At 29.9% G+C, this 15,244-nt stretch overlaps 1 protein-coding gene across 3 annotated transcripts in view; it reads right to left on the bottom strand.

The window, feature by feature from the left end:
- Positions 1–369: 369 nt before the first annotated feature.
- GRIK2 (glutamate ionotropic receptor kainate type subunit 2) overlaps positions 370–15,244 on the bottom strand; it is a 681,135-nt gene continuing 666,260 nt past the window's right edge. For 2 of the 3 annotated variants that reach the window (XM_066358812.1, XM_066358814.1), the window contains one exon: positions 370–2,037. In XM_066358812.1, the coding sequence (XP_066214909.1) occupies positions 1,873–2,037 (165 nt within the window). In that variant the 3' untranslated portion in view covers positions 370–1,872. Of the gene's footprint in view, positions 2,038–4,388; positions 4,485–6,120; positions 6,208–15,244 lie in introns of those variants that run through there. The other variant, XM_066358813.1, reaches the window with a different exon arrangement.

Genomic DNA, 15,244 nt, shown 5'->3' on the forward strand with positions numbered 1-15,244 from the left:
ATAAGATCAGCAATCACTATACAGTCTCATCCAACTCTATGAACTTAGTCAATATCCACTCACAGAAGAGGCAAGACAATGACTGTTGCTTTTATAACTGCTATTTTTTCTCATTTCAATTGCCCTAAGCCTAAAGATTATATCCTACATCTGTGGTAGCTCAGAATTCAAGCTATTTTCTTCCTGTCTCCAGGTAGTTGGGAACATAGCCATCCTTGATGACCTAGAAAGACTTAAGGAGTGTACTTCCCTTAATGAAATGAGCATATTGTGCATTCATCTATCCATACCAAAGAAAAATAAAAGGCAAAGCTGAAAGTAAAATGGACATAATTTTAATGATTTTTTTTTCAATTTTGTGCATTGGATTCAAACAGCAAACTGTGTGCACTCAACTGTTATCACAATGTTGTCAAGAGATCTGTGTCTTTTACCGTTTTACACACAATTGTTCATTACAGTATGTTGTCAGCCTCATGGAAACCAGGGGTGTAGCATGGTAAGCAGTGGTGGTAGTGCACCTAACTTTTATATTATCTAACTTGAAAATATTTCTCTTCTATGATTCCTTTTTTTCTTGATAAAAATAGTTTTCACCAAACGTTGGTGGTGCACACGCACTACCATTCATGCTTGACATCACACCCCTGACAGGTACACATGTTCTTATTTTGTTGATAAAAAGTATTACAAAAATTTCCATACAAAAACTATTTTCATAGAAATCTTGCATTTCCACAAATAAACCTGAACATTTTTTTGAAAAAAAAACTGCTCAAGAATTTTGTTCATTTAACATTGTGACTGTCTTGATAAACGCAGTCCACTTCAAAGTTCTCCACACATACTTTTCTACAGATGACTAGTCCCCATTGTCCTGTCACTGAGATCTCTGCCCAGGCTCCATCAAATTCATTTCTAGCAGGAACTAGGCTTTAGATGAACATATCTGAATATTAAAATGAAATCTTCGGTCTTCCACATAACTATCAATACCCAGCCCTCTTTCATAACGTAAGACAAAGATTGCAAAATATACTTTTTAATTCATAATCTATGAACCAACTGTTGCTTTTTATTCTTGGTGTAGAGTTAGGAAATGGGGCTCAGGTGAGGGGAACAGGTAGATAGGTAGGGATCTAGTAGAATTACATGTTAAATTTCCTGCAGGTAAATTTAAGAAAAACATCATTGCCGTGGTAATTGACATTTCTATCTTAATCAGTGACACAGATTGTCAAAAAGAAAGAAAGAAAAAATAAAGCACTGATGAAGAAATGCTTTATATTCCATTTGTCATGAAATTCTGATTTGTTTTGCGTTACATTTTTTTCTTCATGTCCTATAAACACATATTGTCTCTTCAGATGATCATTGTATTGAGTTGTTGGGGGCTAGTAACATCACCACCACTATTGTCTGGATGTTTCAGAAGACTGTACTGTTTCTTGTAATACTACAGTTTTTGCTGATTCCAAGTATTTTTATTCTTACAGACATTTTCACTGGTTACCCTTGGGGCATTGATATTCCATCTCCTGGCAACAGTTGGACTTCAATAGGAACCTGTAATGTCTTACTGGACTGCATTTGAAATCAGCCACAAAATACGCATGTAACATTCACTCAGAAGAATGGAGGAACCCATGATAAACAGTAGAACCCCGTGTAACTTGGTTGATCCATGATGCTTATAAATCAAGTCCGATCAATTGCAACTGCTCAGATCACAGAGTCTCTAGTTCATAGACACAGCGGCATGAGGTAACTCATTTTATTTTGCACAGGTTGCATATTTCCACAGGAAACATTCTCGCTAAATTGTTTGGAAAAAAGACGACAGTTTGTGCTTGGGTGTTCGGTCTCCCAGCTTTATGCCATGGTTTCTTTACCTGGCAACCTTCTGTCGTTAAATGTGTGCATGTTGATAACTTCTTCTGTTTTCACGATAACTGGGGCCTGTGGCTTGTGTTTTAACCGACGCTGGCACTTTAGGGACATCCTCAGTTCTTCTACCATGGCACTACAGAAGGACCTCTACAGAACAACACAGAAAATAAAATATTAAAGAACAGATAAACTGTAACTGTCTAAGATTATTCTCAACAGACTTGTGAATGTAACAGCCTTACAAGTTTGAAAATTTTCAATATAAAGGTTACAACATATTGTCACACTTTTAATTACACAACACACGATAATTAAAATATTTTATCACAGTGGACTAGTTTAAAGAAAATCTCCAGCTGATAATGAAATGAACTGCCAACTAAGAATGCATATATTCCATGTATATTAAGATTTTCAGATGTAAAATTAGCATCATAACATATATATCTACCTTAAAATTTAAACACAAGCACATATACACAAATCAATTACCAGAAATACATTATTTATATTAAAAAATAGAGGAAATGTACTACATTTTAGACTACACTTGAAATATGAAAATTTTCTTTAAACATAGATTCTTCATTGTGCATCTCAAAACAAAACAAAAATAGCACTCACACAGACATAAAAATATGGAAAATAACTTCTGGTATTCATTATATATTTTGTGATTGGGCCTATAAAATTATTAATGATTACAAATAAATATGACTTCACCATGAAATAACAAATTTTAGCACATTAAAAATCTATGAAAAAATATTAACTTTTTTGTCATCATCAGATTTGATAACTGAGTACTGGTAAATAAGTTATCCCATAAAGAAAAAAAATGGCTCTCTACATATTTTTTTAAAATTCTAATTTCATTGGCAATATATTTCTACAAACAGTATATTTGGGGCTTATTATTACAAACTTTTCAAAATTACTATTATAAAGTCACATATAGGAAACAAAATTTTGTTGGTCTCCCTCCCAGCTATTGAAATACATGTTTTAGTTGCGTATAAATCATATATTCATAGGCCAGTTGTATATTGTAGTTGAAATTCAGATGTGCTGAGCCTTACGCTCTTTCTATACAAAAACTAAAAATACAGAAAACAACCAAAAACGTGAACAAGTATGAAACATGTACATAATTCCAAAAAGTGGTATGAAAACAATGAGTAAGCTTAATCAGTTATGCATATGAGGATTTGTTTTTTCCCCTAAGTGTTGCTGCTTTGTTGTTTACCAAGTTATGCTCCAAAAGAATATAGAATAAAAAAATTTAATACCACATATGCTTCTTAGGTTTAAAAATTTTTTGCATACATAATCATTTGTGAAAAACTAATATTTCGATTAAAGTAGGAATCTGATGACAAAGAAGACTGATGCAGAGACAGGGAAAATCACAACTGAAACTCCAGCAAGATAATCAATTTCATAACTTTTGTCCCTGCCCTAGTACCTTCTTGTCCATTCCTGGCTATATCCTCATTTTTTGAGGGACATATTTTCCTGAATAGTTCCCTTAATGACCTTCCCAAATTTATGTTTAGCCTATTCCTTCCCCAAAGGCTTACAATTAGCAGAATAATCTACTTTTTTAAACACTTATGAATAGCTTTTTCTTGTCCAAAGAAAGAGTAGATGAAATCCACATCTACTTTTTTCATCATGACGTCTCTGATTCAGCTTTCCCCTAAATGCTCTCCCCAACATTTATTTTTTTTCTCTACACACAATACACACAACCTTCTCTGGTTGTACCTCCAAAGTTTATCTCCTCTGTTTTTCTTTGCTCTGCTACCTTGTCATGTCCTTTCATTCTTCTGGTCAACCTGACTTAATCCCTTGCCTCGGAACATAACTCAAATTTTAACTTATTTGGGACTCACTTTCTAATTGATCAGGCACATTGTTTTCACTCAAGTTAGTTCTGTCCCTTTAAACTCATTATAGTATTTAAACTCATTATGTTTTCCCATCTGGCCTCTAGGTTTTCTATGTATTCCTCTTAATGAATGATAGGAGAAGAGATCAAGTTCCCATGGTACTGATTGTACACACGTGTTATTTAAATATTGACTTAATTAACAATAGCTATATATGACCCTAATACCTTAACTCTTATTTAAGAATGTTTCTAATTCAATTGCTTAAAAAAGCATTTTCAGAAGTTTAATGAAATACATTGCATACCAGTTAACTAATCAAGTAAAACTTTGGTATTTGCTTCATAACATTAAAATAGTAAAATTATTAATTTATTAGTACTTATAATGGATGATGATTAAATGCCACACATGAATTCCCCACTAAGTAATAGAGTTACTGCCATGCATGTTTTATTGTGTTAAATTATACAGTTTTGAAATCCATAAATTATATTTCTATTTAAAGACTCATGACACCTGATAGCCAGTACATGGACACAGTGTTTCTTGTTTCTTAATACCTACTATTAGATGTACTTATTAAGAACATGATGACAATGATGATGAAGATGGTGATGATGACAACACTGTAGAAATGGAAAAATCTGACTCCAAAAAGGAGAGGAATACATAGTCTTGAGGTAACTTAGTCTTGGCTATCTGTTGAAACATTTAACAGAATAATTGATTAGATAATATAATAAAGTCAGAACTTGATGCCATTGATACTTAAAAATGCTATAGGATGTGAAAAACTTTGAATTGTTTGAAATAAGCCTTCATTTAAAAGTAATAAATGTCCCAAATGGTACATTATTTATAATACTCTTTTCTAGGCAATCTTGGTTTTTAGTTTGGTTACATTGTTCAAAAACTATAGAAAATATATTAATTAATTTTTGTCTATACTACAAGAGTGGTTCTAAACAACTAATTTTCTTCAGAAAAAATTCTTATAAATGTACATACCCATTCAACCATGACATTTTAAATTTTATTTCTAATAAGTTAAGAAATAAAAAATGAATATAGTACCCTATATGTAACTTCAGACCATAAATAAAGACATGTAAAATTCTTTTAAAAAAATTTTATGTAATATAAAATTTATAATGCTAAGTAATATAAAATGTAGGTAAAAACTTTCATCAAAGTTAGAATCTCCTTTTATAATTTAAAAGATAAAAAGTCATCACTTATAATTTAAAGTTATCTTAAGTAAATTATATTTACAAATTTAGAAAAATTTTTTGATCTTTTATAATTTAAAATTATCTTATGTAAACAATATTTATGAATTTAGAAACACTGAAAATTATCAATTTGTAACTTGTCCATTACCATTTTAGGCTTTATCTGTTTACAAAGAAATTAGTGATTAAAAATTTCAATCAAGCTACCTTTAATTAATCAATGAATAGACTTGATTATATGTCAATTTACCAGTTTTATTCACTTTTTCCATCCAATTAGCTGAATATTGTCAGCACTTTTATTTTTTATCTGTTAATTTAGTTATTCCTGAAAAATAGTTTTATCTTAAGTAACTAATGAAATCACTGAAACAATAGGTTTTCTTCTCACTTATAGAATACTTCTAATCCTCATAAAAATTATAAAAACCTTTAAATTTGAGCAAGAGTTTGGAATCAACATAGTGAATCTTAAAACATTTTCATACTATAAAGTCTTATTCACTTTTGTGGCACAAGGGCAAACATACTCTTTCTTTTTTTTTTTTAAGCTTTAGAATATCAGTTCTATATATCCTGATATATATAATAATCTAAAGTTGCAATTGTAGAGATCATTGTGAAATATAGTCATTTACCTGTGCTGTAAGTTGCCAAATATTAACTATGTTTTATTTTTAAAGTCTTAACATCATTTGATTAAAAAATTGTCTTTTCTGTTTCATATAATGATTAGAATGTTTTTCAGTGTCTTTTTATTGAACTATGAAATAAGGCTTTGAAAACCCAAATGCACTTAAAAGAATTTTTCTGGGTAATAATACACAAGATAGAAGAGGAGAAGAAGAAGAAAGAAAAAGAAGTAGAAGAGGTAGAAAGGGAAAAAGAAAACATTATGGGGGGAGATGAAAAGAAGGGCAAGACTGAGGAAAGAAAAAAGAAAGAAAGCTATTTTGCTTTTCAAATTACTCTTCGGGATAAAAACACACAAACTGTGTTATGAAGTAAGATAACGTTCTTAAGGTGAAAACAACAACAGAAGTGTTTCTCCACATTAATATAACAGACTACAAAAAGAAAAAGAAAGGCACAAGGATACTAACCATTATTAAAAACCTCTTTTAGTAAGTTTCAAAAGTTTACTAAACAGTGTCTGGATGGTAGGGTGGCACTAACCAAATAGAAGATTCCTGAAAATGAAAATTTAAATCTTTGAGCTGTTAGCATGTAATTGCATTTAAATTAGTAAAACCCATTATAAAATTTATTATAATTAATGAAGAGGCAACCCACATTTACACATTTCTAATTCTTAAAACAATGAAGATCTGGAAACCTTAAAAGTATCAATTTGACAATGTTTGCATTGCTTTTTCTAAAAGCTGTATTTTCTTATTTTGGCTATAATAAGATAACACATAGCTACAGATAAATGTTCTCAATAACATCATTATAGTTGTTATAGAATAATTTATTCTAAGTACTTTAAGTTGCTAATTTATAGACATTTTTATATAACAGATGTGACAACACTTGAAGCACACAATTTTTTTTAATATTACAAATCTAGTTGTAAATATGATCCACATTAAACACTAACTTAATGAACCTCATTTTTAAGTTAAAACCTTTATATTTAGCAATGTCTTTTTTAAAAAAAACAAAACAGCTACTGAGAAAAAGTAACCAGTTTGATTTTTTTATATTTTAAGCTTATCACTTTCATGTTGAAATATTAGTCATTTATAACCCAAATAAAATATAATCATAAAATATTATAAACTACTCTCATCTGTATTTATATTTCTTAATGAATAAATTTTATTTTATGTCTTACTATCCTATTCTTTGACAGTTTAAACTTACATAATATTTTAATATTTAATTAGAATAATTTTAACCATTTTTGCATACTTGATTCCTGTCAAGTTATCTTCCAGCTGCTTCTATCAGATTTTGCAGCTCAGCATTTAAATGTAGACTATTATGTATTGAACAAACTGATTTTGTGCTTGTTGTTTAAATTGTTTGTTAACTGATTATAGATACTTAATCTATTCTCAGACTCTTTTCTAATTAATTTCAGAGTTGTAGGCCATTTGTCCAAGAATTCCATATCACATGTTGTAGAGACAAATCAAAAAGTCACTGTGATCCCTGCATAAAACTGTCTCACATTAAAAAATAACTAAATTAACTACATAATGATGAAAATGGGATTAACAGTATATATAATATGCAATATTTTCTATAATATTGGTATATTAAATGAAGAAAATAAGTATCTTTTACTGGGAGCCCTCTTTCTGACTTATACTTTTTAATTGGCAGTGTTTTTAAAATGCTATATATCAGAAGTATGAATTGATTTGGGGCTGTATGAATTTAGTAATGAAGCAATGAGAGATGAAAAATGACTAGTTAAACCACTCAGGTCAAAAAATATATATAGCAACTTTGATCTTGATATTCAGTTTTATAGCAGCCATCTTCCTGAACAAATTATATTATTTAGGTAAGCTGTGCAGCAGTTAGATGAGACTTTACAAGTAGGTTCTTTAATGATCCTATCTCTTAAACACTGTAACTTTACACCTAGAGAAACTAAAACTCAAGTAAAGTTTTCTATCTAAGGTTATGCACATAAGTGATACCAAAGCTAAGAGAAGAATACTGTTCTCTTGGCTTCCATTCTATGTATACTTTATTATATTAGTGCACTTCATTAACAATGATTATAATTTCAGCTGAGCCTTTTACCTGGACTATATTTTTTAATAAATGCTAATTTTTAAAAAAACTAAATAATAAGTCAAATAAAAAAATTTATGGTGCAAAACAAAAACATTTTTTTCTCAATGAATAAAATGATAAAGCTTCTTATGTTTTGCTTAGATTATTTTACAATAATAAACACAGCTAGAGATTAAAATATTTTCAGAAACCTTGAATTTTACAGAAACACTTCACCAAATATCTTTATGTTGCATTTGGAAATACACAAAGAAAACTGGGGCATCATTATACATTTTTACACATCCCCTACTTAAGCTAGAAAAATCAATGAAAATGTCTGACAAGTTTCAAAAACACTTTAGTCAATACAGCTGTAAAATGTATTTTAAGAAAAAGCAATGCTATTCATCACATTCTTGCTGGTAGTCATAATGATACAATTTTTCAACAAAATATATAACATCCAAATAACTAATGTTTAATTACAAGAAAGCACTTTTTGTTGAAGGACTAACAGTTAAAATGTATCAGCTTTTTGAATAATAATTACAACAGCTATTTATTATATGTCAGACACAGGCAAAAACTCTATGTCTGTCACATATTATATACTTTTTAAAACATTTCATTCATGGTACATTTGTAATCCATTTACTTATGCATGTATATATTTATTTAAAAAGACATGTATAGAAATTAACTAATTGTATCCAAGGTTAAACAAACTTGAAAACTTATCCCAAGTCTCTTATTTCAAAACTCATACATAAAAATAAGAAAATGAAATGCCTAGACAGTGCTTATGATCAAAGCCCACAATCTGTTTACCTAAATCAAGCTCTTACTCCATATATTTTATCAAACTTCAGGACAAAAATCTATAAAGAAAAATAGCTAAATTTTCCATTTCTATTTTGTGTAATATGATATAGTATAGAGTTAGACTAGCCATGTTTGACCTTGGGAAACATACTTGACCCTTGAGACACTTACCCTCATCTGTATAGTATGGATAATTTACCTAATTGTTTTTTTAAAATATTTTATTTATTCATTTTTAGAGAGAGAAGGAAGGAGGAGCAGAAAGCATCAACTCCCATATGTGTCTTAACCAGACAAGCCCAGGGTTTTGAACCGGCGAACTCAGCGTTCCAAGTCAATGTTTTATCCACTGTGCCACAGCAGGTCAGGCAATTTACCTAATTCTAAGGATAACTTTACATTAAAAAATAATGGCCCTGGCCGGTTGGCTCAGCGGTAGAGCGTCGGCCTAGCGTGCGGAGGACACGGGTTCGATTCCCGGCCAGGGCACACAGGAGAAGCGCCCATTTGCTTCTCCACCCCTCCGCCGCGCTTTCCCTCTCTGTCTCTCTCTTCCCCTCCCGCAGCCAAGGCTCCATTGGAGCAAAGATGGCCCGGGCGCTGGGGATGGTTCCTTGGCCTCTGCCCCAGGCGCTAGAGTGGCTCTGGTTGCAACATGGCGACGCCCGGGATGGGCAGAGCATCGACCCCTGGTGGGCAGAGCGTCGCCCCCTGGTGGGCGTGCCGGGTGGATCCCGGTCGGGCACATGCGGGAGTCTGTCTGACTGTCTCTCCCTGTTTCCAGCTTCAGAAAAATGAAAAAAAAAAATTAAAAAAAAAATAATAATAATGTTATTCTATAAAAGCCTTAAATTTATTTTAAAAACAAATTTATCTGTTATGCTACAATTTTAATTTTAAAACATCATTTATAGGCATATTTATAGGCATAAAAAGAGTATGGGTTATTGTAAAGGAATGATTTAAATATCCTTTTGCTGACTTGGATGTAAATTAGTGACCACCACAGAGATTATCCTCTCATTTTAAAGTATCATTTAATATTTATATGTAAAAAAAACATCTTTAAAAGCCATTTAGTTAACTCTTATAAAGGTTATTAATGGAAAATGAAAGATGATCACGCGCAGAGAAAGGTAGTAACATAAAAAAAATAGAAAAGAAACTATTTGTCTAAAGTTTATTTACGTCTTTTAACTTTTGATTAGCATCATGCTTTATAGATAAATTTTACATATTGAAAATTTATTTAGAACTTTAAAAATTTTTAAATCTTTATGATGATTTATAACAGTGTTTACATTCTTATATTTTATTCAAGAATAAAAGCATTGCTTTTCTTTTTTAAAGCATTGCTCTTGTAAGAACTGATTTTTCAACTTTCTGAAAGCAATTAGCGTATAAAGATTTTTGAACAACCTGCTTTCATTCTTCTAGTTCCATGAAATACAGACTCAGCTAGCTTTGAAAAATGTCTTCCTTGTGAATAATCTTTCACCTAGGATCCAAATTTACACTAAAGCATTGTAATTGCTCCTTTACATGCCCCAGATTATGTTGTTTCATTCATTTGTTCGACTATGAGTTACAGCTGCCTTTTACATTTGCTATTCAATTATGGAGTGAAGAATATTCTATGTGCACTCAATAATGTTTTTGAACTTTCAGTGACTAGAAAAATATTACTTAGAGATATCATGTTACCAGTGTTCCATAACACAAATAAATATATTGATTAAAATGGACTATATACAGAAAAAAAATCAATATTGAGAAGTTCTTAAAATGTACATCAGACATCTTGGAGAAAACTTAAAATAAATATATGTCTTCAATACAGAACACATAAGTTAAAAATTAATATCTAAGCAATAGTTTATATATATTTTTTTAAATTTTTATTTTATTTATTCATTTTAGAGAGGGGAGAGAGAGAGAGATAGAGAGAGAGATAGAGAGAGAGAGAGAGAGAGAGAGGAGAGAGAGACTCGGGGGAGGAGCTGGAAGCATCAACTCCCATATGTGCCTTGACCAGGCAAGCCCAGGGTTTCAAACCAGCGACCTCAGCATTTCCAGGTCGACGCTTTATCCCCTGCGCCACCACAGGTCAGGCACAATAGTTTATATTTTTATTTCTCATATTTATTATGATTTATTTAAACTTATTAGAAAAATGAATATTTTTGATGCTAAGTTAATGGTCATGTCAAGAATCCAGATTGGCTTTCAATGTGTTCAATGAAAACAATTTGTATAGGCAAATCTATTTTTATTACATGGGAAAGAAAATATTTTTCTATATAAATCAGACAAAAACAATTACTATTCTTGCTGGAAGGCAAGAAGGCAGAATTATGTATACTTTTTAAGAAAGACATTCAAATAATTAAGAAATAATGAGTAATTTTAAGCATAAAATATTAATCCATAATTATGTCATAAAATAATTTTGTAAAAATTAAAATTATTACAATCACTTATAACTCATGCTTACAAAACCAATATATTATCATAATTAATACTAGAGAAAACAAATGTTTGTATATTAGGCAGTTTTTTTCAGTTAGAAAGGAAGACTAGGACTTTTCAAACAAAGGCACACAACTTGAAATCGATTTATAATTGTTTCAGATGTGCAACAGATTCTTGGATGGCACACTGAAAGAAACTTAAGCAGTATTTTTTTTAAAACCAGCAAAAAGGTAAAGAAAAAAGAAAATCAACTAAAATGCACATGTTCATTAGTTACTTTTTAAGACTTTTCAGAAGGAAGACTCTGTATCTTTTCAAATGGTCAAGTTATACTTCAGTAAAATTAGAAAAATAAATAGTCATTTATTTTAAAAGTTTGAATAAAAGAAAAACAAGGTATCTTTGATATATTAACATTTGCATCAAAATCAAAACCATTAAGTACTATAAAAATTAGAATACACCATCTTGTGGTATCTGTAAGGAATGCAATTTAGAGTTTTCAAATTTTTAAGGCATACATGTGTTCAGTTTTAATCAGTCTTCATTTTAAAATGATGTACTCATATACTACTCTTAATTATTAAACAAATTGGAAATATAAAATACTTATAGTCATCATGTCCTTTTGTTTTATTAAAATTTTACAAAGTATGTACTATAAACTTTTTATATAAACCTTTTAATACCAATCATCACCATTATTAATTTATCATCATCATTAGAAGTAAGACCTGCCATAGAAAGATATTGCTCTTTATTAATTTTATCCATAAAGTCCACATTCAAATAGACTGTGTGTACATCTACCAACTATTTAGATAAAGAAGGGGAATTTTATTTGTTCCTTTAGAAAACTACTAGCATACTATAAACTGAATAAAAAGAAGGAAAATGGAGAAAGAGAAAACAGATAGCAAAACACACTGGGACTAGATGGTGAATAACAAACCCTTGTTTACTTTTAATATTCAAAACATAATTTATTACATGACTGGTTCTCAATAAATAATTAGAGAAAATGAATAATACCACAAATGTTCATCATATCTATAAAATAAAAATTTTAGATTAAAGGTACAATTATAAATGTAAATAAACTGTGAATTTCTATACGTCCATGTGCATTCCTTATGATAAAATATAGGAGCAATTTATGGCTAATTTTAATAAATTATGTAAGGTGTTAAACTATACATCCCAAATAAATAAATATTTTTCAAGAAAAATGAAGAAGAATGAATTCCAAGAAGCTAATTTACCATAGTAAATAAAATGAATTATTCTAATAAGCATGTAATTATTTATTTGCTAAACATAATTTTTTTGAATTATTTAGAAATATGATTCTTTTTTCTCTTTATGATAGACTTTTTAAAATAGGTCACTGGAGTCAATGCATTATTAATTTAAAATAATAGCAAGCAAGAAAGAAAGATTAGGTTGATAGATGATAGATAAATAGATGATAGATAGATAGATGATAGATGATAGATAGATAGATAGATAGATAGATGATAGATAGATAGATAGATAGATAGATAGATAGATAGATAGATAGATAGATAGATAGATAGATAGATAGATGATAGATCTGATGCCAACAGGCACTACTTGATACCTTGGAAATACAAATCAAAACATTAGATACTTGTCTTATAGGAACTAAGGAGAGAGGCACTCATACACAGAAACCAACAAATATAAATAATATAGGATAAGGGAGAGATGCATATTTCTCAGAGAAAAGGTAGCAAAGTTTATGGATGGACATGGTTTGAAATGGGCAAAATACCTTCATAACTTTTTCAAAGGAGGAGAAAATTGTTTTTGGAATGATGATAGATACCTGACATAAGCTAAGTAAAATAAGGTAACATATAAAAGTCATATATTTTTCATTGAAATTGGAAATAAAAGCCCAACACAACCTTGTGGAAATAGTTGTGTTCTTTTCCCCAAAACTATTATATCTATTGACTAGGTAAAGCTTTTTAGGCTAATTGATACCTAGTCTTGAATGCCAAATCTGAAAAGACTAGTAGAAACTGGGTAGAAAAATGTAAAAGGTTTTCTCAAGTCAAATAGAAGAAGTTTTGAAAAAACTAGACCTTGGAAAATTGAAAGTAATCTAGTACACTAGAGAATAAAGTGCCAATTGGGGAGAAACAAAGGTAAAACTACAATGGTGGGCATAGACATATTCTGAAGTGCCTCACCTGCTAATCCAGGGAATTTGACTTTCATAAGGAAGCTATGTGGAGATGTATGTGAAAACACTGAGGGACATGATTTAAAAAACTAATGGAATACCAACAGTTATTTCTTTCCAGTGTAATATTTCATTTGTTTCAATCAAAAGGTGTACTTCTTTTACTAATATTTTAGAGGGCATAGATGCATAGAAATTCAAGAGAGCTAGTTGATATATTAAAAATTCAACTAAATTAGTTCTTTCTAATGACAATAAAAAATATTATTTTATAGAAATTAAATCTCCACATCCTTAATTTTTTTTAAGGAGAATGATTATAAAACAAAACATATATAATCACATGGCCAAGGTAAATCATATGCATAGGACACAAAAGAAAAGGGCAATTGAATACACATATTGCCAAGCAATTAGTTCACTTGTTCTATTTTAATACTGAGCTATAAATGAAAGAAAATGAATAATTTGAGGTTCCAATTAAAAAAACCAAATGCCTTTTATGATTTTTGGACTTATTTTAAGCATTGACTAACCAAATATCACATCTATTGAAAAATTAAAGTAGAAATAAAAATTGATGAGTTAAAATATTTTGTCTTGGTTAGTTTTTTTTTTATTTCCTGTCATGACTCATTTTGACACCATAAAAAAAGACCATAACATACAATGCGTACTTAGACATTATTGTCACTCACACCAGAGCAATAAATATTTGATTAAGCCACGTCAGCAAATATAGCCTTCCTGAACATTATAAAAAAATAAATCATATGATTGTTAGAATTTTTCAAATTTTGAATTGGTTACTCATCAAAATACTAATTTAGAAAAACATTATTTTTAAGACTTAAGTACTATAGTCAAGTGAACATATAGAAATATCACATTTACTTACCAGAAAATATACATAATAGCAACATAAACACTGGAAAATAAGAAGACATTTATGGTTTCCAAATATAGTTTTAAAGGTACAAGTGCTTCTAAGAATATTAGCCAAATATATTAGCTTTATATTCATGTATATTATTTTTAAATATCATGTTTCTGCTCATATTTATCAAAAATGTTCATAAACCTTTCAAATATTAAAGAAAATATCTCACTCTAATACAAGGTCTGTAAGTTAAGCCTCCCAAAATATTTTTAACTAAAAAAGAGGTTTTTATATGCAAAAAGTTTAAAATGAAGTGCCAGAGAATAAAAAAAATGTTAAAGCACTATTTCATGTCCAGAACTATAAATTTACATAACAAGCGTCAGTACCATCTAAAAGAAAGATTAAAAAATAAACAAAAGAAATATTCTTCCTTGTATTCATAGTAGTATAGAAATTACAGCACTAGATATACATAATCTGAATAGGGTTGCAAAAATTTCAAGGATAAAACATAAATGTATTTGTGCAAAAAATAAAACAAAACAAATGTATTATAATCTCAAGAAAACTTGCAGTAATCTTATTATTTTTGTGGTTATGTATATTTTTCAAAAGACACTAGTACAAGGAAATAAAGGGCTCATTAAGTAAGAATAACATTAAATTTTTAAAAACCATACTATTTTCACTCTTAATTTCAAAAATCAATTGTAATTTTCAAAATGAAAGTTAAAATTTTTTTCAATTAAGAATTTACAGGAGTAAAAATCTTTATATAAAAATTCCATTTACTCTCTAGCTTGAAACTGTTAATCAATATTGTTTCTTAAAAATACATTTCAGCCAGGGCAGCAAGATGGAGATGGAGTAGGCGGATGTACCAACTTCCACATCCCAGAACCAAAGTGGATTACAACTCAATTTTAAGAACAATCATTTGGAAAAACCAACTTTGGGCTAAACCAAGAGGAATCTATAACCAAAGATCACCTAGGTAGCCACACTGAGACTGGTAGGAAAAAGCGGGAAAACAGAGAGGGCTGCACAGCTCCTAGGAGCTAGCGGCAGCCCAGAAGGACTCGTGCAGTGAGAGGGAAATTTC

Source organism: Saccopteryx leptura, chromosome 1 (assembly GCF_036850995.1).
Source record: "Saccopteryx leptura isolate mSacLep1 chromosome 1, mSacLep1_pri_phased_curated, whole genome shotgun sequence".
In the NCBI taxonomy this organism is placed as follows: domain Eukaryota; kingdom Metazoa; phylum Chordata; class Mammalia; order Chiroptera; family Emballonuridae; genus Saccopteryx; species Saccopteryx leptura.